The 26,407-nt window shown below is 37.9% G+C and overlaps 1 protein-coding gene across 1 annotated transcript; it reads left to right on the forward strand.

The window, feature by feature from the left end:
- Positions 1–13,440: 13,440 nt before the first annotated feature.
- LOC121457371 (interferon-induced very large GTPase 1-like) lies at positions 13,441–21,014 on the forward strand. The gene has a single exon (XM_041666043.1). The coding sequence runs from the start codon at positions 13,441–13,443 to the stop codon at positions 20,734–20,736; it is 7,296 nt and encodes a 2,431-aa protein (XP_041521977.1). The 3' UTR covers positions 20,737–21,014.
- The last annotated feature ends 5,393 nt before the right edge of the window (positions 21,015–26,407 follow it).

Below are 26,407 nucleotides of genomic sequence, written 5' to 3' on the forward strand. Positions count from 1 at the left end.
CATATTATATCACAGCATGTAACTATTAAAGCACAGAAACACTAATGCAAGACTTGAAAGGAAGTAAACAGATAAATCATTCAGAAAGGGAAAGAACATGGGGTATTTTCTCCTTTATTTACTCAAGGTTCACTGGTCAACTGGAATTATCTGAGACGAGTAAATAGAAAAAAAAGCATATAAATATATGGAAATAAAACAACTATAGCATGGTGTTTTCATACTGTGCCTTCTCCTCAAAGAGTTCATTTTACAAGCAAGTTTCTACTCCATTTTAATAATAATAATAATAATAATAATAATAATAATAGAAGGTGCTTGAACTACTGGGAGGACAAGTAAACAACACCTTGTGACTAGTAAAAGGTCTTAAACTCGGGACAAATCACTAACTGGGGAGCCTGTTTAACCTATCAGAGCAGATATGCTGCCAGGTTCCCCCAGTATCCTCCAGGATCATAACTGTTTCTGAGTCCTGGCTCTTCTCGGCACTTCTCAACCCCACCCCCTACCCTGAATCTTTCCCACCCAGCTTATTTTTCCCTTCCCCCAGCTTCTTTTCCCTGTATAATCTAAGCCATTTGGGACACACAGTCTTTTTGCCTCTTGTTCTCTAGGTTCACAGGTACTTTTCCTCCTCTTCCTTTTCTTCTTTTCTTACCAACCCTCATAGACCAGCTTAGTCTGGACTCAGCCAGATGCCTCTGTCTGTTTTCTCCCACAAACTGCAGTGAACCTTCTCCACCATAATACATAGGAGGGTCATGTCTTCATTTTTTTATTCAATGAGCACCGTCCACACAGCACAGATTGGGAAGGGACTGTTTCTGGGAGTAGGAAGAAGGACACTCTATAGACTAACCAAGGTGAGGTGAAACTGTAGATATTAACACTGAAGTTGGGGTACCCTCTTGGGGTTCTTTATATCATTAATAAAATAGTTTAAGAATGGATCAAAAGGAAGCTCAAAGACAATTTTATTTGAATTGAAAAGAAAAAAGCTCAGGGCATACAAACTGTAAATCATGGAGCAGAGACAGAAAAAGCCATGCCTTAGAGCTATGCTGCACAGAGGTCAGCCACATGGTGGATAAGCAGCAGCATGGCAGGAAGGGAGCTTTAGAAGCTGAGGGAAGTCAAAAGCATAAGGGAAAGCATGCTCGCAAAAGGGACAGACAGAAGCAAAGGAAGAGTTACACATTTCGGAGTAACTCAGTAAAGGAACAAACTTATGAAATTGAATGGCCTTGGTTCTAGGCTCCTGCACTAGGGCCTGGAATTCTGAGAAAGAAAAGGATATTATATCACTAAATGGATAATTAAATTATTTTTTTCTTTTTTATTTTTTTTTATTGAAAAAAAAATTCCGCCTTCTCCCACTCCTCTCGCCCTTCCCCCACTCCTCTCCCCCTCCCTCTCCAGACTGAAGAGCAGTCAGGATTCCCTGCCCTGTGGAAAGTCCAAAGTCCTCCTCCCTCCATCCTGGTCTAGGAAGGTGAACATCCAAACTGGCTAGGCTCCCACAAAGCCAGAACATGTAGTAGGATCAAAACCCCGTGCCATTGTCCTTGGCTTCTCAGCAGCCCTCATTGATGACTGATCATATGACAAGGGCATTTGTTCAACTATGTTCATAGCAGCATTGTTTGTCATAACCAGAATCTGGAAACAACCTAGATGCCCTTCAATGGAAGAATGGATGAAGAAAGTGTGGAATATATACACATTAGAATACTACGCTGCTGTAAAAAACAATGACTTCTCGAATTTTGCATGCAAATGGATGGGAATAGAAAACACTATCCTGAGTGAGGTAACCCAGACCCAAAAAGAGGAACATGGGATGTACTCACTCATAATTGGTTTCTAGCCATAAATAAAGGTCAATGAGTCTATAATTTGATATCCTAAATAAGCTAAATAAGAAGGTGAACCCAAAGAAAAACATATAGCTATCCTCCTGGTTATGGGAAATAGACAAGACTGCCGGGTAAATTATTTTTTTCTATCTCTTTATCCACTTTCCTGGGAGGGGAAAATAGTTCCTTGACCAGGTGATTAATTAGCCCCATCAGACTAACTCTTAAATGAGAAAACACTGACATGTATTCATCCATAGGTAGACACCATTCTTTACTGTAACATGGGCACATGTCTGTATTAAATATGTATTGCAAACACCAGGCCAAGAACTTGCCAAACAAAGGAGAGGGCAAACCTCCTTCACGATAAAACAGCAGGAACCCAGCACTATCACAGTAGCCTCCAAACCCACCTATCATGCAACAACTGCTGTGTGCTTCAGGGGCCAACTCCCGGGGACTGAGCTTCACTTGGTCCCCTGCTGTTGATGTGGTCCAATAACATGCTCACCTGATGGACCTAAGTACAGCATTTCCTGCTTCTTCCCCTTGCAGCTGGACTTCCACCTGACCCTGGACCATGACTCCCCATGGCTAGTTATGGGTTCCTTATCTTATCAGTACAGACTCTGCTTGTATTTCTCTCAATCCATTTCTCCAACCTCTTCACCTCTGCTGTAACCTATTTAACACAACTTCATTGTGTAAACTGCACAAAAAGGTGCTTTTTATGTACTGTGAGAAGTGTGATATGAGAGTTAATATTTAGCAATTAAAATTGAGATAAAAAACCCTATCAAATAACCAAAATAGTTGGGGTTACCTGGCAAATTATAACCCTGAAACTGGAGAGCCTTAAGAATTTTTGTTATTAATAAATTCTGACACAATGGAAAGACACAAATGTGTCTGTCTCTGGCATTGTGTGCTCCTGAGAAGGTGCTTGAAGGCAGAAGCAGAGGCTGTCTTCCAGAGAAAGATGTATAAATTGTCAAGTGTTATATTTAGCCAGGGTTCTGAAAAAGAATCAGAACCAATAGAATGAATACATATTAAATTGTGGTTCATGTGATACAGTCTGATTACTCCAACAATAACTGTCTCAGACCAGAAGGTTGAGTAAATGTGCTAGTCCGTAAGGATGAATGTCTCAAGAAATTCAGTATGGTGCTAGGGGCCTAGAGGTCTGCTGGCAATAGGTTTATGTTAGAATCCTGAAGAAGCTGGTTATAATATCAGCAAAAGAATGCCACAGTGACAGCAAAGGAAGAGACAAACCTCCAGAAAGAATGAAGGCAGGCAGCAGAAGGTAAAACTTTTCTTCTCCCATGTTCTTTTTTTTTTTTTTTTTTTTTTTGGTTTTTCGAGACAGGGTTTCTCTGTGGTTTTGGAGCCTGTCCTGGAACTAGCTCTTGTAGACCAGGCTGGTCTCGAACTCACAGAGATCCGCCTGCCTCTGCCTCCGAAGTGCTGGGATTAAAGGCGTGCGCCACCACCGCCCGGCATCTCCCATGTTCTTTTATGTGGGCTGCCATCAGAAGGCTGTTGACCATTCCTAGGGCAGATCTTAACAAGTTAACTTGTCTGATTAAGACAGTCCTTCAGTACAATGTCCAGTGACTTGCTTGCAGGTGACCTTACAGGAGGAACCAGACTGAGACAATGAGGCAATGGACCACACCTTGGCCAGACTGCTTACTTATGCACCTCTTCCTTCTTTCTGTAAGGACAACAAAGATAGGGTGAGACGTCTCTGAACATCTTTATGCTTCTTCCCTATATGCTCATATTGAATTAAACCCCTTTCTGCTTTTTGCTATTAACTTGACTCCTTTAATTCACTTACCATGAATGGGTGACAGAATATGGCCCCCACCGGGGTACACAGTGTGACCATCTCTGAGCCTGCATGCTTTCTATTTTAAAGCTCTGATTCTGAACATATGACTCACTTCCTCTTACCCACCACCTCCTCTTGGCAGCTTCTAGGACTGACACCCAGGATTCTTGTTTTTGTTTTCTCTAAAAGTCCAATAAATCTGTCCTTAAGTTTCTTCCTCAGACTATTTTTAAGTTTTCAATTTCAAGAATTTACACAAGGGACCCTGATGCTCTTGACACAAGTACAAATATAAGCAAGAAATGAACAAATCCTCTCAACAGGAAGGAAAGGGGAGGTGCCTCATCCTCAGGGGGAAATGAGCCTCTGCCCTCAAAGAGCCCTATCTGAGCCTCATTGATGGTCAGCAGCCTGGCAGCCTCGAGGAAGGAGCCTGACCTACTCTCACTTCTCTCTGGGGCAGCAACCCGAAGGCGGGAACTGGGCTTCAAGAAGACAAGTAAGTGAAAAGGGGAACGGGAGGACAGAAAAGTACAACAGACACAGAAGCTAGAGGAGAAGGAGAAATGATGAAAATCACAGACACTCGTGTGACATGTTAAAGCCACAGATGGGATTTTAACATTGTCATGCTTCCAGAAAGAACCTAAAGCTTATACCATAACCACACATTAGTCCATGGCACCTCCAAGAATTAACAAAAAAAACAGAAATTAAATATTTAAACAGTGCTGTATTCAGAAAGCTGAGAGGTAAAATCTGCCTCCCCTCAGCCTTCTTTTGCTGGCTCTTAATATCTCTTTACCAGTTGTATCATGTCTTGGGAAGGGTCAAGGGCTTGTTGACCATGACTTCCTTGGAAACACTGAAAATTTTCTTCTGTAAAAGAAAATTTTCATTATGTGGAGTGTGCTCTGGTTACAGTCCAGTCTTTGAAACTCTCTCTTTGTTGTCTATGATCAGGAAGACAGCTGATTTGCTGGAGCTATAAGACACTCTTAGAGGTGCCCTCTCCGCTGCTCCCTTGGTGCTCTGGTGACCTGGGAGCAATGGCCAGCATATTGATTTTCCTTTTAGCCTGCAGATCCTCATTGATTTGAGCCTCTACCTGTGGTTATTAAGCACCCAGACTGTCAGTCATAACAGCATGGGAGAATGAATAGAGTTAGTTGTATGACATTAAAATAAATCTTGCAAATAATTTAAAACAAATGTTTATTCTTTTCAGATTTAGTTTCTTAATTACAAAACATACACAGTTATTCTGATAAAATATTAAATCCTTGCCCTTTAGGAAGCTTTTATAAATCAGTAATACTTTCATATTTTCTTAACAGTGTCTATGGATTTGTGTGTCTGTGTGTGTGTGTTGGGGATATTATGTGACAGAGCACACACGTGGAAGTTCAGAGGATAACTTGTGAAAGCCTGTTTCACCTAGCATAGGAGTTTGTGGACCAAACTCAGGTCCTTGGATGCTTTTGCCCACTGAATCATCTCACTGACTCAATATACCATTTCCAAATTTCAGCTTTTATAAACCATTTTATGATACATGTTAACTTTCAGTTTTTCCATGTCCCTTTTTTACTTATGAACAATCTTTTACCTTAAAATAAAATCTACAAATCAAATACCCTCTCATCTAAAATTATGCTTTTATTCTCCTTACTAAAATAAGATTTGTGTTCATAAAATTTTATCTCTTTCATTTTACTTGATATCCCTTATATATATTTGAGCTGACAAAATTTAGAAAACGCTTGCTTATTAACAAGATATCTATATTTCAAATGGATGCATAGGAAGGTGTATTTGAAACTCAAGCAAAAGCCATTAGCAGTCCTGGAGACCTTTTCTTTTTAGTCTTCTGTCTTTATGGTCTTAAATTGGCCAAGATAAGAAACTTAGGGAGAAAGCTGTTTTGTCTACTTTCTTTTAAGAGGGGAGGGCACAGCCATGTAGCAAATAGTTTTTACATATTAAACTCACAATTCTTAGTTAATATTTATTAAGATCTTGTTTAGCATCACTACTTGAATAACTTTTTAAAAGAAATGTATTAAGTAAGCTTACCTACATAATTAATGTTAATGATGTGGGATTGTTTCCTCTGAAATTTTAATTGTAAAAAAATAAAAAGTAACATAAACTTATTTGACAAATGTTTATGTAGGTGTATTTATCAATTTGTATGTATCACAACCCTGATGAAAATCTTAAAATTATCATTTGTACATGGGGATTTTTTTAAAACAATTTCATGCCAATTAATTTAGTCAAAGATTTTATATGTATATCAAAGATATTGGAGTAACACAAAACATTTTATGTTTTCTTTTTTTTTTTTTTTGGTTTTGTTGTGAGAATTCATTGAGCCAATAGCCTTTTGGATACCAGTGCGTTAGGATGTGGTCTGAGGTACTATGTGTGGACTGATAAGTGCGGACTAGAAGCTTGTACTCTCTCTTGGCTGGTGGTCTGAGTTTTTGCATCAGCTTCCAGCGCTGACAGAGTAAAGGATCACAGCTGTTTTCTTATTGTTAGGGTTCCCCAAATAAACAGTTGTTATTCTTTATTCTGGGTTCTTGTGGAGTTCTTTAATTATGCCTATATCCTGGTGCCCAACGTCCATGTGGCCAGAACCCAAACGATTGGGCTCCACTTCTGCTCCCACTATGCCGTCCCCCTTAGCTTTCTGTCCTCACCACAGTTCCTACGTGGCTTCCCCTGACCCCTGAGACTGCTGTCACTCCCACAGGGCTCCTGCTTTGTGACTCCCCTGGCTTCCCTTGACTCCCTCTGCCCATGAGCACCTTTTCCCCTTTTTCTTTAACAAATATCCATTCAGTTTGGTTTTGAAGTTTTGTTTATAAATTCACAGGCTGGGCAACGTTGGGACAAGAAGACCTAACGTCAGTGTCCCTGGACCTCTCTGGCGGTACAATTGCAGCACCTGCTGGTCAACATCCTTATTATACTTTAAACCCTTAGCCAATTGACCAAGCTAATCGAAACCAGCTCCACCTGCTGGTCAATCAATATTATTACACCTACAACAATTTTCTGAGGATTTCAACTGAGGGAAGTTATTTGATAACTAAATATTAGATTAATCAATCAGTCAATAAATAAATATCTTTTTTTGCAATTTGGAAATTATTCTCAAGATAATGTCAGATAATGTCACCATCCAGGAATTTACAAACCTATTTATTTCTACCATGGTTGAAATTCTAGAAGAGGTATATGACCTACCTGGGACATATAGATTCTTAGCCATAGCTGCTATTAGTTTGATACTTCATATAATATCCTTAAAAAAGGAGGGGGGATTGATCAGAATGGATAATGAATAGACTTGTGAATTATTGGTTATAGACAATTTACATTGGTATTGATTCTTGTAGATTTTACATATGTAAAATTATATTTCTAAGACAATTTGTATATTGATATAAGTTTAAATTGCATTTGTTATGTTATACATGTTTCTATTTCTGTTTATAATATCTGTGCACATATGCAAAGTTATTTTATCTTATTGTGTGTATGTATGTTTCTACCTCTGCTTAGGATATTTTGCATATTGAAACAATTTAAGATATATATCATAATGTACTATATATTACTACCTCTGATCTTACATTTATGAGGTCTTTGTTCTCATTTGCTGTACATCTGTTTAAACACTGTTTATTTTGATTATGTGAAGCCTTAGTCTTTAAGATATATAGGTATTAAGAATTACAGGTTAATAGTCATCCATGTTTGTCACACTTATAGTTAGGCTAGTCAGGTTCTCTAGCACATAGATGTGCTCCACATAGATAGGTAACATTCAAGCACTTCAAAGACCTAAAGAATATGGCATTTAAATAACTCAGGATTCTACTGACATGAGACACAATTGCTCCCAGCAGCACTGGTCTATTCCCAAGAGAATGGTGGATGCACTTGGAGCTTGTTTTCTTCTTAGCAAGACTGGCCTGTGGGCAAAGAACTTCCCTTGCCTCAACTATTGACAACATTTGCACTGTTTAAACTGGACAAGCAAGATACACGCAAAAATAATTACCAAACCTTGCCAACATAGGTTAGGACTGTCTTTCGAATTTTCCTGCTTCTGAAAATGGTGTGTCAAATACCCTCGGCCTTGGCCAAATTTGGTGATCTCAATGTTACAAATGAGACTTTGGGTGTTTGCCCAGGAAGTCAGCTTTCTGTCATTTCTTACACCATTTTTGAAATGGTTTGTTTTCACTTCCTGCTTACTCAGGTAATATTATTTACTCTCTCAGGTCTTTGATGGGGTTCAAGACTAGATAGTCATACCTACTTTCCTCTCATAACTTAACTAATACATTGTTAGTATAAGACTTGGACTCATCAGGATAGAACAATTGTTGAAATAATCTTTATTATTTGCTGATTACCTTAGACTGCTTATATTACCTTAACATGTGTTTCTTGCTTGATGTTGTTCATGTAGGTTGTAGTTCTATTTTTGTGTATGTTTTTGCTTTTCTTTCTCCTGGACAATACTTGATAATTGCGTATAGTTTTGGATCAGATTTAAAACCCTATTATTTAGACAAAAGTGGGAGATGTTGTGGGAATTCATTCAGCCAATAGCCATTAGGGTATGGTCTGAGGTAAAAAGTGAAGGCTAATAAGTACAAACAGGAAGCATGATCTCTCTCTTGGCTGGTGGTCTAAGTTTCTGTATGCAGTTCCCAGCACCTACAGAGGACTGTGGCAGCTTTCTTATTGTGAGTGCTCCCTAAATAGACAGTTGCTATCCTTTATTCTAAGATCCTGTGGACTTCTTTAATTACATCTACATTTGACTATTTTTAATTAATTAATTAAGAAAATTCAATTTGTTGATTTTTATGAAAATGCTTAGGAATATTAATATTTATGTAGTCATAAATTTATAGCTTAATAAAAATATTTTATGAATTAAAGAGTATTGTTTTAAATGAGCTATGTCTTAAATAGAGTATTTTAGATGTTTATTAGAGCTTTAAAAATAGAAATTATCTAAGTTTGTACTTAACCCACTGTAGTAATTTATAAAATGGACTTTAAAATATCACTTTCCTGGGTTTATAAGTAAAAAGAGTAACAAAGGAGTATTATAGTATTTAACAATAGATATATAGATGTAATCTGTGAGTTTTTGATCCCATATTCTTCTCTTAGTTCATTGTTTCAAGAAGTATGTATACACCATGAATTTTTAAATATATATGGTTGTTATGAAGATTTCCATGGCCATATGCTGGAAAAATATTAGCCTTTCCTCTGTGATAATGTCCTTGACCCTTGGTCTAAGGATATTTAAATCTATTTGCATATTATACATTTGGACCCTATTGTGTTCCCCTGATTTTTTAAAAAGTCTCCATCAGCCGGGCGGTGGTGGCGCACGCCTTTAATCCCAGCACTCGGGAGGCAGAGGCAGGCGGATCTCTGTGAGTTCGAGGCCAGCCTGGTCTACAAGAGCTAGTTCTAGTTCTAGGACAGGCTCCAAAACCACAGAGAAACCCTGTCTCGAAAAACCAAAAAAAAAAAAAAAAGTCTCCATCAATTCCATTAAGCCTTGAGATGTCAATATTCTATTTTTCTCCTTTAATATTATATACTGGTTGTTCTGTACCTTTTGTTGTTTCATATAAACTTTGTTTGTTTTTTATTCAGTAAGTAACTTGGTGGGGATTTTGATAAGGTTGTAGAGAATCTATAATGAACAAGTCGTAAAGAGCTAGTGTGATAGTTGCCGTTAAGTGACAATGGAACTAGGTAGAACTCTAGAACTTGTGCAATGCATTTGTATGGCTATGGAGAGTTTTTCAGGTAGTGTTGACATGTCAGACAGTGAGGAAGCCCCTGCTATGAATAAGGATGGGATTATCTATGGGGTAAACGGCTCCGTGAAGAAGTGGAATCAGGCAGCACACAGAGTGTCAGTCTTACTTTTCACAGTGATGCCTGCTGACATTAGAGGCCAGCTCTTCAGCTCTTCACAATGGACTCAATTCCAGCAACTCCCCAAGGCTCTCAGCATTAGACTGAGAGTGCAAAGGCATCTTCCTGGGCTGGGAACTAGTTCTCAGTCTCTGGAGCAAGTAGTTGAACATTGTCCAGGTGCCCTCTTCGTATCACAAGAGCCAATGTAATAAATCTATTTTTATAATTTAGCTGTACTTACATTCTCTTGATTCTTTTCACCTAGGGATCCATAGGGCAATTAGAATTTTAGGAGCATAAATTAAGGTATATGGCCTCATTACTTAACATACTCTTTAATCTGTTTTGTCAGGATTTTACAGTCTTCTTCATGTTTGTACATATTTTTGTGTTTACATTGAATGTTTATTCTTGGTATTCCTGTAAATAGTAATGTGCTTTCAATTTGAAATTCTACTCACTTATTTTTTGTTTATATACAATGAGCAATTTTTCTAATTTTAGCCCATTATAAGGGATATTTTCTTATATTCATGCTAGTTTAAGGCAGGTTTTATTTTCTACATATTAAATGATATTATCTCTAAATAAAGGTAGTTTCTTTTCAGCTATTTCTTTCTTGTGTATATATTTTAGTTGCTTTGCTTATCTTCTTTATTACTAAAACTTCAGGTTGGCTATTGAATAAGAGTGATGACATTGGATCTTTGCTTTGTTCCTGATCTTAACACAAAAGCATATGTTTTCTCAATATTAAATATGATATTATCTATATGCTTTTTGGATATTTTTTTACCAAATTGAAGTATTTTCCCCTATGCTGAGATTTTAAAATCATGATTGGGAGTTTAATTATTTAAAATGTTCTTTTGTCGATGGATATAATCATATAATTTTCTTTACTGTGCTTATATGATGTATGTTCATTATTCTTTACTGTAAAGCTAGTTTGCCACAGCTAGATAAATCCCTGTTGTCCATGTTCAAAATTCTATTATATATTGTTAGATCTTAAATAATAATAATTTTTCTGAGAGATAAGAGATATTTGTTTACAGATTTCTTTTCTGTCATATCTTAATCAGAATTTAGAAGTAAGGTAACAATGGTCTCAGAGACTCAATTAGGAAGTATGTATTTACTTTTAGGAAGAAATTATTTTTAATCTGGTGTCATATCTTCTTGCATACTTCACATATTTCATGGGTGTAATCTAGGTCAAGTATTTCCTTTTAGAAAGTTTACTCATTGTTGATAAATATAAAACATTATAAGGGTAAATTCATAAAATAATTTCTTTTTGTCATTTTTGTTATGGAGATTAAATCTGGACTCTCATACATTCTAAGCACATGCTGCAATGTTGAGATCATTGTAGACTATATCTAATCATTCTTGAATGATCTTTATCCTGTTCTTTTATACTAACAATTTAGTGATGTTATTTGCCTCATAATAAGATTTGGTCTTACATCTGGCTTCCAACAGCTCATTCCTCATTTCTGCCAGAGATTATACAGTACTACATACAGCAAACATTTGTCTAACATTGTCTGAATCATGACAACTCAGTACATCTCCCAAAAGTCACAGATATTCTCATAGTTCTTCTATTAGCCAGGGTCCTCACCAAAACTGCCCACAGCCCTGTATGGGCTGTAATGTAGTCTTGATTCCCCATGTGCTTCCAAATTCTTTCCAACACTTATTTGTCATGCTGCTACCACATCATCAGGTGTTTATCGAGATACCTCATCTCCCTAGGTGTTTATCATGACACTTCATCTCCCAGGAGTTTATCATGACACTTCATTTCCCCAGGTGTTTACATGACACTTCATCTCTCAGGTGTTTATCCTGACACTTCATCTCCCAGGAGTTTATCATGATACTTCATCCCCCAGGTGTTTATCATGATACTTCATCTCCCAGGTGTTTATCCTGCCACTTCATCTCCCAGGTGTTTATCATGATACTTCATCTCCCAGGTGTTGTCATAACAGTTCAGCTCCACTTACCAATTTCTGTCTTCTTCAATCAGTTTTTTAACAGATGGATGGAGAATAAAAATTTACAATAAAAGCAATTTAAGGCTCACCATTCTGGATACTGAGAAATCAAAGATCAGCACACAGGCACCTAGAGTGAGCCTTCTTTTGTCTTTTTCACACAGAAGAAATACAAAGAGTAGAAAAGCAGTTGAACTCACCATTCAATAATGATGTTAGTCTCATGTTTCTGAGATGAAGATTTATTGGTGAGCAGAGAGAAGGAGAAAAATGTCATGTATGAAATATAATCTCTATGCATGAGATCAGTAACCACAAAACTAGGTCTTGCAAGAAAACTAAATCAAAAACATGTCTAATATTCTTATCTACATTTAAATAGTACAATAAATTAAATGACTTTGTTATGTCACCCTAATGAAAAATAACATGCAAACAAATACATAACCTCATTAACTATCCTCTGCAACTGATAAGAGGCACACAATTAAAAAGGCTGTTCAATTTAGCTCCTACTTAAGAAACTCCCAGTAACTCTCTACTATGTAACTTTGAGAAAAAAATTCTCCTTTGTTTGGTATTCAGTGTTTGTTCTGTATGTCTGACATCTTTTTTTATGGAGATGAGAACTTAAAAACACTGGTAGAAAACACTCTGTGTGTTCTTTCTCTTCTTCATATTTCCAAATTCCTCACCACTGGCAGTACATATAAGTACAATCTATGGGAAAAGAAGCTTTACAAAGTAAGACATATGCACCCTAATAATGTTGAATTATAATTGATTTAAAAATGAATCTTGAAGAGTAGAAAAGAAACAAGTATCAGAAGTGATGCCTGTTATAGCCATTATAATAAATGCATATAGATGCAAAATATAAAGAAAATCTCAAAGGAATGCAAAGAAAACAAGTTTAAAGAGAGGTCGGATAAGTCATTTTAAAACCATATGGTACTAAATTTATATTAAGTAGAAGAAAGATAAATATAATAATAATTAGTTAATATGAGAGTGCCTCTGAATAGGATAGGAATATAGGAGAATTAGAAACATAAGTAGCATATGCAATTGAAGCAAATACAGTCTTCTTTGTCTTATGCATACATGGACTGAGGTGTGTGTGTGTGTGTGTGTGTTTAGAGGTGTGAGAAATAACTCAAGGAAATGAGTTGGATAGAGTAGTGGATTGGAATATGCACATACAAATATGGCTGATACCAGTACATTGGGAGCTGTTTAATACATCAAAGAGCAAAATGAGAAGACACAAATAAACAAACATTGACCAAGGTAGAGGTGTGTTTAGAATCATGGGAGACAAAACCAATATTGTATAATTTAAGATACAGTGACAAAAATTATGAATGGCAAGAGTAGATAAGTTTCACAGAAACCAATATAGAAAAGTTAAAGAACTGATGGAAAAGTCGTGTTTTAGAAATGAAAATCAACTAACATATTTTGCATTTGAGCCATTGTTTTGTGCCTTTTTATAACCTGGAAGAGGAAGTGCCATAAAGCAGTGTATTACACTGTACATCACAATAACAACTAGATACATTAGCAACATTTAGTTCAAATGTGGACAATAATGTGACAAACTTACTAATGAAAATACAACTTCACAATTAAAGGCAAAGTTGAGAAGTTCATGCAGACTTGTAGACTCAGGACACTCATTCTATTAGCCAAGAAACTAACACTACAAAAGAATCGGGCATCGATTAACTTAGTACCTGTTCTTCACACAGCCATGAAAAGAGCAAAGAAGTTTCCTGAAAAGTTTCAGCCCAGACACAGAAATCTTCAGGAGATGCTGACTGAAGTGGGTTTGTCTGTTGACTACTGGCTGCCTAAGTTTCAGAAAGATCTGGGTGTGACCTGTGCCCAGGCCTTACAACACTTAGAAGAAAAAGACCTCCAGAAGCTGAAGTCCCATATACAACACACCTGGGAGCAACGGGCTCTGAAAAAGCTGCTTGACCTCTCACAGCCAAACAGTGTTGCAGAGTTCCATGAGACTCCTGGGGAGATGATAAGGAACAGGCACCAGCAAGCAAAACAGGCACTGCAGAAACTGAGGGCCTTGCAGTCAGAAGGGAAACACAGACAGGAAGAGGAAGTGAGGAGGAAAGAAGCAGAACTGAGGCAAGCAATGGAGATCCCAGAAGAGTGCTGGCCAGGGCCGGAAGTACGCCTCAATGATGTCACTGAAACTATGGTGAGACATCTCAAGGATATGGATCCCAAACTTCCCTACAGTGGAAACCTCCCCGATAGAGACCTGGTAAGATGGGCATCTGGAGGACTGGCTCTGCAGGGAATTTATAAGACAAGCAAACAAGGGGACCTGGTAGTGAAGAGAGAAGAGCTACTCAGGGTCCCCAAGGAATTCTTCCTCTTTGGACCTAAGCAAGGTAAAAGGATGGAAACAAGAGAATTCACATCATCTCAAGCAGAATCCCTGTTCACCAAGACCGTGGAGAAGCTGGGATTTGGAGCAATGACATCAGCCACAGGTGAATGCTGGGGATTTAGTCTGGAAGGTGGTAGAGAGCAAAGCAAACATTCAAAATCTAAGGACACACACCAGTCATTTTCAGAGCATTCTTATTTCTGTTCAGCGAAGTTCAGTTATGTGCCCCTGGCCTCCTTTCACTTTCCAACTGATCAGCTCCAGCTCTCCCCTGCTGCTCTCAGGGAACTGAAAATCATCGAGGAACAACTGGAACACACTGATGGACCAGAGAGATTCCTCTTACTAAGAAACACGATTGAAAACTTCTTTAATAGGTTTGGCTCTCATGCTAATCAAGGCCCTCTACACCTTGGAGGAATATACTGCTGGAAGGCCATTTCAGAGGGTTTCAACAGTGACCAGCTGGGTCATGTGAAGCAGCAGACAGCAGAGGCCTTGGATCGATACATAAAAGGGAGCTCCAGCGGCTTTGGGATTAAAGTTGTTGGAAGGGCGAAAGCATCATACTCACATTATGTAAGATCGTACCAGAATGTAGCTAATGAAATGTTCCAATTCAATGTCCAGTTATCTGTGGCCCAGATAGGTGGACCAGTAGAAACAAATGGAATTGTTCACTGGACAACTGGTCTTCTTGCCAGCAACAAAACCTGGTCTATCATTGACCAGGAACTTCAGTTGGTACCTGTTTGGGACATCATCCTTAGCAACCACAGAAGTGATTTTAAGAACCCACTTCAACTGGCTAAATGTCTAAATGAAAACTATACTGTCCTGACTGGCCTTGCTGTTCAAATCCAAGATGAAGAATATTTGTGCAGTCTTGGGCAAGAAATTAGACTTTTCCAAAAAACTATGAATTTCCAAGAAGTTTCTGATTATGAGAGGAAACTTAAGAGACTGATAAATTCCATGAAAGCCTTAAGTCAAAAAATCACAAGTTATAACATTTGGACTTATATGTTTTTTACAGATTGGCAACTGCAGAATTTTTTAATTAGCACAATCAACTTTCTCAAAGAAGCAGCCGCTTATATAACTCACTTTATTAATGCTCAAGTGTATAGATTTCTAGAACCTCATATCTACAAAGTGACAAACTTCCCACAGGCATCATCTACCATGGAGTGTATCTACCACTCGGAGACAGAGGAAGAAAAGGTCAAAATCATCTCCTTTACTCAATTCCTTAAGACCTTAAAGCAAATTAAAAAGAAACTAGTAGGAGTGAATATGAAAAATAAATCTTCACAAACAGTAGAAGAGGCTCAAAGAAAAGCCACATGTGACGTCACCACAGCTCTGAGATCCTTCTTGAACTTTCTCAGAGAATCAGAGAAGCCTGACATGCAGCTGCTACTGCACTCCATTGCAGCTGGTGCAGGTTATCGGCTGGACGACAATGCTCTTCAGCCTCTTCTGGGGTGTGCAGAGTTAAACTTCCTCTTGGATGAAATACAAACTGCCCAACAGAAATACCAAGAGCTTAAAAATGTCTGTAATTACAGAGCCCAGGCATTCCTGGTGCTCACAGCTCTGAGAGCCACAGTTGGAAACACAGATATTTTTACAGGTGAGAAAAGACAACGTTTGGTATTAGTAAGACAATATATAGGACAACTCTTGTCTGAAGAAGTTGTAAACATCCTCACAAAACATGAAGTACACCATGATTGGGAAAATCTTGAGAATGATTTGAGATTATTCATTTATGGGGACTATAAAGCCATTACTCCTTCTTTGCGTATGGACATAGTGAAAACAAAATTGCAAAGTCTTCGTAATGAAATTAAAGAGTCTTATAAACAACTAAGTATTGAAAACATCAAAAAGGGAGTGGTGGACAATGAATCTTTCATACACTTACTCCAACGTCTAGGCCTAGATCATCACTATCCAAAAAAGATGAGCAGAGCTGATTTCCAAAAGATCTACAAGATGTCTGTCCACAAGTCTGAGCCAAGATCTGAACAGGAACTTCCCTTCTATTTCCTGCAAAAACTACTGATGTTAGATTGCAGGCTGAGACAACTGATCTTCAAGGATGATGGAAACACAGAATACCCGGTCTCTAGATGCTCCTACAACCAGGATAATGAGGCTTTTGATCCATATGAAGAGTTATTTGAAGAGACTGAAGATATTGTAAAGTCATCAGCAAAAATGTCCCGGCCCCACATTCACCCAATGGACATCCAGATGGCCATTTTCCACTGTGCAGATGATCTTGCCAGGCAATATATTTTGTCCAAACTTTCCATTTGTCAATTTGCACTCCCCCTTGTCGTGCCAAATCCCAATACTTCTCAGATGGAATTCTCTCTCTGGTCTCTCAGACAAATCAGGAGAAGTTGGCAAGAGTCAAGTAAATCACCACAGGACAAGAGCTACAGTCACAAGAATCAGCAGATGTGCTATGTCTCTACCCCCATAGTGTCCTTCATTAGAGTTGGAAATGGCCTCTCTGCTTCCAAATCTCAGATCATGAACTCTCTCCTCAGTAAACGTAAACATGATGTGTTTTTTCACAGGCACTGCAGAGGAAGCAACAAATATTGTCTCCTGATGGAGGGAGTGGTGGAAATCTCCTGGTTCTGTCCTGGGGGTCAAAATAAGGACACATTTGATAAGTGTGTGGCCTTCACCAATCTTCATGGAGATGCCAAGGACCATAGGCAACAACTCAGCTTTCTGCAGGAAATCTCTTCTGTCATTGTGGTCCTCATGTCATCTTCTGATGACAACAAAGAAAACCAGAATCTTGTCAGACACTTATGTCAGTCATCAATATGTCTAGTGTGCTTGTTGGATGATAAAAAAAATGCCTTGGCTAATAATTCTGGTAGAAGAGTAAGAATTGGCATCAGGAATAGAAATGAGGCAGAATTAACTGAGGAACTCACAAACGCCATTAAACATTTACTAGAGGTCTCTAATATTTCTCATAGCTTAGAGGACTGTTCAGAGATAGCTCGAAGACAAGGATTCCTGGTTGATGAAGACCAGAGACTCTGCAAGGATGCCAAAGAAAAGGCTGAGATTATAATGGCCCTACTAGCAAAACAGACATTATCAAAGATAAAGGAAAACCTACTACCTCTTCAGGGACAACTGTGGCATACTTGGTGTAAGAAGGACAAAGAACTCTATCATCTGAGAGAAAAGGGAAATCGGAGTATTGAACAACATAAAAGTGATATAGATATTCAGAAACAAAAAATACGATATGAACAATTAGAGAAAGCCTGTCCTCTCAATGATGTAATGCATTCTTTCCTTACAATCCTTCAAGAACATGAAGAAGCTCCTGCTAAACATTACATCTTGCACTGGCTGGGTCATTTTTTACACAACTTGACCAAAGGACATTTGGAAAAGTTACAGCAGAAACAAAGGTCTGTGTGGTCAATGGTACAAACAGAAAAACATAAGAAATATAAAAGTGACTCCCTGACAATCTGTCAGAATCAGATAGAAGCCATCTCCACAGAGATTCATGACTGTACTTTTGGAACTGAGCATCTTCTCAGAGAAGTTGGCCAGATTTATGAAGCTCTGGAAGAAACTTCTTCCACTAGAGATAAAAGTTTTCTCTCTCTCCCTCAGATTGTTGCAGACCTGATGATAGCTGGTGTTCCCATTGAGCTGATGGATGGGGATGCTTCATATGTGCCTCTAAAGTGGGTGGCAGCTGTTTTTGAGAAGATCTCAGAGAAACTTGGAGACAAAAGGCTGTTTGTTCTCTCTATCCTTGGATTGCAGAGCTCAGGGAAGTCTACTCTGCTGAATGGCCTATTCGGGTTGCAGTTCACAGTCAGTGTGGGTCGTTGCACTAGGGGGGCCTATATGCAGCTTCTGAAGGTAGATGAGACATTCACAAAGGAACTTGGCTTTGATTATATTCTAGCAGTAGACACAGAAGGACTTCGGGCTCCAGAACTCAAAAACAAATCCCAGAACTGGGACAATGAATTGGCAACATTCGTCATTGGCCTTGGAAACTTGACTCTGATCAATATTTTTGGAGAGAATCCATCAGAGATGCAGGATATCTTACAAATAGTTGTCCAGGCCTTTCTAAGGATGAAACAAGTGAAAATCTCCCCAAGTTGCTTCTTTGTCCATCAGAATGTGGGAGAAGTTACAGCTAAAGACCAAACTATGGAAGGACGAAGGAGACTGGAGCAGAGACTGGATGAGATGACCGCATTAGCTGCTGAACAGGAAGAGTGCTCAAACATAACCCGCTTCAGCGATGTAATTAAATTTGATGCCAATAGTCATGTCTACTACTTTGCCCACCTCTGGGATGGCAATCCCCCAATGGCCCCTCCCAATCCTCACTATAGCCACAATGTTCAGGAGTTGAAGGCTGGGATTCTTAGAACTGCCCAGCAGGAATCCAGGGGAAGGATCATGAAGATCTCAGATGTAAAATTCCGAGTTCAGGATTTGTGGAAAGCCCTGATCAGTGAGAACTTCATTTTCAGTTTCAGAAACACCCAAGAGGTCATGTCCATGAGTAAACTAGAAACCATGTATAACAACTGGACCTGGGAGCTGAGGAGTCATGTGCTGGATTTACAAATTCAGCTGTACAATCAGATTCATAATGGAAAAATCCTGACTCTCACAACTAATGCAGTGGAGGGTCCAGTCAGTACAAAATACGAAACCGTCAAGCAAGATTTTGACAAGTATTTTGAAGAAAATCCAGATAGTGAAATATTGGTTCAATGGAAAGCAAATTTTGAACATAAGCTACTAATGCTTAAAGATGCACTTATTTCAGACACCAGAAGAAAATGTGATGAGCTTATCAGTCTTAAACAAAGCCAAGAAAGACTAGATAACCAAAAGTCACAATATGAAAATGAATTGTTAGAGAAGAGCCGAGAGTTGGCTTTGAGTGTGAAGGGTAAAGAATTCAGTGATGAACAGTTGCATGAGAAATTCAACCAACTTTGGAGAAATTGGATCTACAAAGTTTCTTTGACTGCACCTCCTGTCAACGACCCTGACATTGATTTGGATGCTGAAAATATCCTTTTGGAATATTTCAAGAAAGAGAAAAACATCATGGAAAGACTGAAAATGAATTCGGTAGAGATGTTTGAAATCAATTACGCCAAACATGTCCAAATGAAAAAAAAATGTATTATATTTCCAAGGAGTTTAGAAGTCTGTCATCAAGAGTCTATTAGTAAGACTACTAATAACATTTATTCAAGAAATAATGAAACAATAACAAACATTTGGAAGCAAAAGCGTGATTACAGTCAGAGTGATTTTCATGAAATCCTGAGGATAATAGAAAATGAACTGAAATCTGTTCCCCCTGAGGAAGAATACACGTTTACCAGAGACTACACCATTGACTTATCCTCATACTTATTCCAAAGAGCATCTAAAAGTTTCAAGGAAATGCACAAGGCGTTCAAGAGAGAAAATGATCCTGTGAACTATCTGGAGAGAAAGAAAGATGGTTTCTTCATGAGTTTTAAGATCTCCTGCCAAGGTGCTACCTCCATCACATCATTTGTTGAATTCCTGTGGCTCAAGCTCACTCCCGCTGTCTCTACCACCATATGGGAAATGATGGGTCCTAAAGTAGCTGGGGATATGCGAGCCACCTGCCCTGCATTCAATGGCAACAGGGCTAACCTGGAAAAGCATATTCTCTACTCTCTAGCTGAAGAAGAAAACTTTGATAAGTATTTGCAATACATTCATCATCCAGAATCCTTTATCAAGGGTTATATTCGTTACCACATTAGAAGATACTGTTTTAAAAAAGGAGGTGAAAAAATAAAGACCTTTTTAAAAAGAAGTTTAGATGACATCAAGAATGCCATCTTCTCTGCCATTAATAAGTCCACAGCAGAAGCTAAAGCTGAAAGCAGCACTGCATCTCGCTGGTTGGATTTGTTCTGTGATCACCTAGGGAGCAACCTGATCTTTCCAAGAAGAGACCTGATAAGCATCGAGCACCAGGAGATAAAGGACACTGAGTTTCTCAAAGAAGCCATGAGTGCAGCTCTGGATTCTGCACTGAGGAAAGTCAACGATGACTGCTCAAGTAAGCCCATAGATGAAATGGTTCCTGACATTGAGAAAATTCTCTCTGAGCATCTCTGTGGCTGCTGGAAACAGTGTCCTTTTTGTAAAGCAATTTGTACAAACACTATCCCCAAACATGATGGAGACCACAGTGTACCATTCCACCGTCCTCAGGCTGTCAATGGATGGCATTACCATAAAACAGACTACTTTGCTACTGAGTGCTGTACTACTTCTGTAGCAAGTGATCGTTCATTTATTTTACATGACCTCCAAAAATTCCCATATAAGAAATATCGAGAAGCAGGAGGTAATTTTGCCACGTGGAGCATCACCCCAGATTCATCTACCCAGCCATATTGGAAATGGTTTGTCTGTCGCTTCAGATCAGAGCTAGAAGAGAAGTATGGGAAAAAATTTAAAAAGTGGGGTACTATTCCAGATTCGTGGACCAAAATCACAAAGCAAGAAGTGCTTGATGATTTGAAAAATAACATTTGCCACAAATAGGACATGAGCAGTGCTATAATAATTTTACAATATCCAAGGGAGTCTAATATTGATTTACATCACATCTTCATTCTTCTATCTTATAAAATAAGTAAAAAAATCACTTATTATTTCAAAATTTGAAAATTTTCTATTAAAATAACTTTATTTCTCTCAGACTTCTTGTTTCTTTCTTTATACATAATGTGCTAAATATGCTAATTATTTTGGCTTGTTTACTTTGATTTCTGTTTTTTGGGTTGGGGTGTTGTGGTTTTCATGTATTTCTCATTTTTCCTGTTTTGTGTGATTGTTTGAAAGAGGGAGATAAAAACTGTGTAGATAGGGAAATGGGTAGTACTGGTAAAGAATTTGGGAAGGTGGAAAACATGATCAAAATACAGTGTACGAACAAGGTTTTCAACAAAATAAAGACTATCAAAAAATTAAAAACCTCATTTGCATGTAGGTCCAAGAAAGAATCATTCCCAGATTACATTATGGTGTTCAGGTAATCAAGGCTTATGTATAACAGTGATTGTCAGTTTAACCTGATCTCAAATCACATAGGAGTCAAGACTCCAGGTCACCAGTGAAAGGCATTTTTAGGTTAGACCAGTCTGTGCTTATGAAGGATGATAAAGAACAGATTAACGGAGGTAGGAAGACCTTCCCTAACTGGGCAGCCCCATTTCCTGCCCTGCAGTCCCAGACTGCATATAAAGGAAAGAGTCACTGGAGCAGCAATCATTCTCTGATCTCTGCTTGTTGACCAGTGATGAGGTGAGACCATCTGGCTCAAGTTCCAGCCTCTGTAATTTCTCCCTCTCTGAATTCTATCTGTGAGCTGGAATTCTGCTTAAGCTGATTTTGTTCCAGTAAGGTATAATGTTCCATAATTATATGAGACAATTTTCTGCTCTTGGGATAAAATACCACAACTAGAAGCTAGTTGCAGAAGAAAATGATTGTTTTGGATGAGGTTCTAGAGGTCTAAGTTTCACCACTATGGGGAAATACAACAACAAGAAGTAGGAGCAAGAAGCTAAGAGATCACATCTCAACAGCATGCAGGAAACACATAGCAAATTGTAACCCAATAAGGCTACAAACTATCAAACCTTATTCCACTGTTATACTTCCTACAGCAAATGTGCATAGGCCGAGAAGAAACAAGGTATTGCTTAGAATTTTCACATCTCCCCAAACAGTGGCACCAACTAGGTACCAAATGTTGGAATAAAAAAGCTTATGGGCCATTTCTCATTCAAATCACAGTTTCCAATCGTGACCCTGAAAGGATCATGGCTATATTGTAAAGCAAAACACATTTAGTTCAACAGATAAATTCCCATAGTATTTAATAATCTCAACATTGATTAAACTACAAAGTCTAAGTAAATATGAGACTTCAGACAAACTCTTAACATTGTCTTTAATAAACAATAATAAAAATTAAATAAAAAATTATAAAAGAACTACATATTTCAAACAATGACACAGAATTATGCTACCAGTTCAAAATGGAGAATAAAGGGTAATAAGAGTAGAGCAAAGCAAGCAGGGAAAACACCAAATCCTGTTGCTCTGTCTCTGGTATGTGAGGCTTCATTCTCAAAGGCTCCAGACCTCCATCTTTGCTGCATGTATCATCCAGTTCTTGCTTATATCTGTTCCACTCTCTGTAGGCAGCAGCCCTTGGCAGATGCCTCACACCTTGGATGTCTCCAACATCTTGGGAACATGTGCTATATTTGTCTGTAACATTTTGAGAACTATTCTCACTGATTCTTACATTTTTCAACTACAGAGTGCAACAGGTCGCACGCCCACTCACGGAAGTGCTCTTCTTTTCCATAATCCTCACCAGCATTTGTTGTGATTTGTATTTTTCACCTTGGCCATTCTGGCTATTTTACAGTGAAGTGTAAACAAGTTTTACTTTGTATTTTCCTGATGGTTAAGAATATTGACCACTTTAAAGATTACATTTATTGGTCATTTGTGTTTCTTCTTCTGATAACTCTCTGTTTTGTTTCATATCCCATACATACTGGGATTGTTTTCTTGTTCAGGTTTTAGTGCTTTATATATTCTAGACAGTCACCCTCTCTCAGATGTAAATCTGATAAAACAACTATTTTCCCTTTCTTCTTCTTTACCATCATGATTGCATTCTTTGCTATACAGAAGTGTTTTAGTTTCATGTGATTCCATTTGACAATTTTGGTCTTAATGGATGTGATATAAGAGTTATTGTTCAGGGCCTGAAGAGATGGCTGAGTGGTTAAGAGCACTGACTGTTCTTCCAGGCGAACCTGGGTTCATGTCCCAGCACTTATAAGCCAACTCATGACTAACTGTAACTCCAGTTCCAGGGGATCTGACACCTTCACACAGACATATATTCAAGCTAAACACCAATGCACATAAAATAAAAGTAAATTATTAGAAAAAAAGTCCTTTTTCAGAAAGTCCTTTCTTTTGTCTATAAGCTGAAGTGTATTTTCTACTTTATATTGGATTCAGAGTATGAGATTGTACTGGTTAAATATCTTCCATTTGACACAAACTGGGGTTTTACAGGAGGAAGGAATCTTAATTTGGAAATTACAAACATCAAATTAAATGGAAAGAACATCAAAGCAATTCCACTAAAATCAGGAACAAGATGACATTGTCCAACGTCTCTATTATCTATTCACTATAGTACTTGAGCAATGAGACAAGTGAAGGAGATCAAAAGATAAAACTTGAAACCAAAAATACAAAATATCATTATGTGCATATGATAAGATAATATACATAAGTGACTCTAAAATTTTAATCAGAGAACCCCTACAGATGATTAACACTTTCAGCAAATTAAATGGATACAAAATTAACTCCAAAATATTAATAGCCCTTCTATATGCAAATGGTAAATTGACTGAGAAAGAAATCAGAGAAACACCTTTCATGATTGCTTCAAATAATGCAAAATATCTTGGGAGCAACTCTAACCAAGCAAGTGAAAGACTTCTATGACAAATACTTTAAGAGATTGGAGGAAGAAATTGAAGAAAAAGTCAAAAGATAGAATCTCTTATGGCTGTGTTTCAGTAGGATTAATATAGCAAACAAAGCCATCCTCACAAAGAGAGAGAAATCTGCAAATTTAGTGCAATCTTTATTAGAACTTCAGCACAAATCTTGAAAGAATTTGGAGGGACAGTTTTCAGCTTCATATGGAAACTAAAACAAAAACAAATGAACAACAAGAATAACAACAACAACAACAGATAACTACAACAGTCACGAACAATAGAATGTGGAAGGTATCTCTAGCCCTGATTTTGAGTTGTACTACAAAGTAAGTACAACTTTAGTAATAAAAGCAGTATTGTATTGGCATAAAAACAGACTTACTGATCAATGGAATAGAATTGGAGGCCAACACATGAATCCAAACATATATAGACCCCAGATATTTATAAAGAATACAGAAATACACACTGGAATAGACAGCATCTTCAACAAATAGTACTGGTCAAACTGGGTGTCTCTATGTAGAGTAAAAAATAGATCCATATTTATCACTTTGTACAAAACTCAACTCCAAACAAAGAAATGTCCTCAACATAAAACCAGATACATTGAATCTGATAGAGGAAACAGTAGAGACAGCCTCGAAAGCATAGCACGGACACTAAAATCAACAATTACTAAATAAAAAATCATGAAACTGAAAGCTCTATAAGACAAAGGACACACTAGAAAGAACAAAATGGCAACCTACAGAATGGGACAAGATTTTTAACAACTCTGCCTCTAGCAGAAGACCAATATCCAAAATATATTATTAACACAATAATACAGATATCAAAAAATGTAATCCAATTTAAAAAAAATAACAGGAATGAGATATAAACAGAGAATCTCCAATAAAAGAATCTCAAATGGTTTGAAATAATTAAAGAAGCGTTCAACATCCTTGATCATCAGAGAAATACAAATCAAAATATGTTTGAGATTGTATTCTACACCTGTCAGAATGGCTAAGATCAATAATACAACTGATAGCTCATGTTGCTTAGGATGTAGAGCAAGCAAAACACTTCTCTGTTGATGGTGGGTGTGAAAACTTGTACAACTACTATGGAAATCAATATGGCAGTTTCTCAGAAAATTGAGGATCTTTCTACCTCAACACCCAGCTGTACCACTCTTGGACATATACCCAAGGAATGATTCTTCCTTCCATGAGGACACTTTTCAACCATGTTTATTGCTGCTCTATTCATAATAGCCAGAAACTAGAGACAACCTTGTTGTCCCTCTACAAAAAAAATGAATACAGAAAATGTGGTATATTTACACAATATTACCCAGCTATTTAAAATATGACATCATGAAATTTGAAGGCAGATGTATATAATTAGAAAGAAAGGTAATCCTGGATGAGGTAGCCCAGACACAGAAAGATAAATATGGTATGCATTCACTTACAGGTAGATATTAGCTGTTACATAAATGATAGCCAAGGTAATAGTCCATGGACCCTGAGAGATTAGGTAAAGAATGAGGAGTATGGGAGGATACATGGATCTTCCTGGGAGCAGAAACAGAATGGATTTTATGAGCAGGCTGGGTGATGGTGGGGATAGACAAAGTGGGTAAGGTGACAAGGATGAAGTCATCAAAGGATAGAGTGTTGGGAGAGAAGGCTGGAAATCGCGTGCTTTTGGCAGGTGATGTGGAAACCAATGGCAGTGGAAACTTTCTGGAATCTGTAAAGGGGATTCTAATGAGGACTCCTAGTAATGGGAGATAAGGAGTCCCTACTAGTCATTTCTAGTAGCCATGTGAGGCTTCCAGCGGCAGGACTGAGTTGCATTCAGTTGTGTTGGTGGCCAAAGGAGTCCAAGGAATTCCCCAAACAACCCAGGTTCTTGCTAAGAAAATGGGTTACTAATCACAACCATACAGTGGAACCCTGTTGCTGAGTATAACATCCACACGACTCACAGAAAAGTCAACCTAGTGCCTACAAAGAACCTTCGTCACAACTTTCTAGTTTCTTTGGTGCCTTTGGTGCCTGAAGAAACTCTGCAGGTTACCAAAAGAGAAATGTAATTCTCAACCTAGGCTCCAAACCTTCAACCTACAATATGTCTTATTTGCAAAATTTGCTAGGACAGTGGTGACACAGAATTTAGCCAATCAATGTCTGGATTACCTTAAAGCCCACTACGCCAAGGTAACCAAGAACCAGAGACAAAATAGCCCAAAGACCTAGGGTAAAACCAAATACTACTCATGTAAAAATTTATAAAAATGATTCCTAATAACATTCTGCTATATTCATAGATCAGTACCTTGTCTAGTCATTATCAGACAGGCTTTCTCTGGCATCAGAAAAGAAGAGATGCAGAGATCTACAGCCAGACATTATGTGCAGAAAGATTTTAAATTGAAGATCTCTATCAAATTCCTTCCCTTAGATCACAGAGAATCACAGAAAATAGGAGACAAAAAGATTTTAAGAGTAAGAGAATATTGAGGGCACCAGGAAAACAAAGTCCTATAAATCAATTAAGTAAGGAGCATATGATTTCACAGAGACTAAAGCATTAAGCACAAGGCCTACATGATTATAAGCCAGGTCTTCTAAGTATATATTATAGCTATTAGTTTAGTATGTTTATGGGAG

Source organism: Microtus oregoni, unplaced genomic scaffold, assembly GCF_018167655.1.
Source record: "Microtus oregoni isolate MIOR12 unplaced genomic scaffold, Mior012 000016F_ref0000370, whole genome shotgun sequence".
Classification (NCBI taxonomy): domain Eukaryota; kingdom Metazoa; phylum Chordata; class Mammalia; order Rodentia; family Cricetidae; genus Microtus; species Microtus oregoni.

Coding starts and splice junctions, on each gene's coding strand:
- LOC121457371 (XM_041666043.1), top strand. CDS start 13,441: ATGAAAAGAGCAAAGAAGTTTCCTGAAAAGTTTCAGCCCAGACACAGA.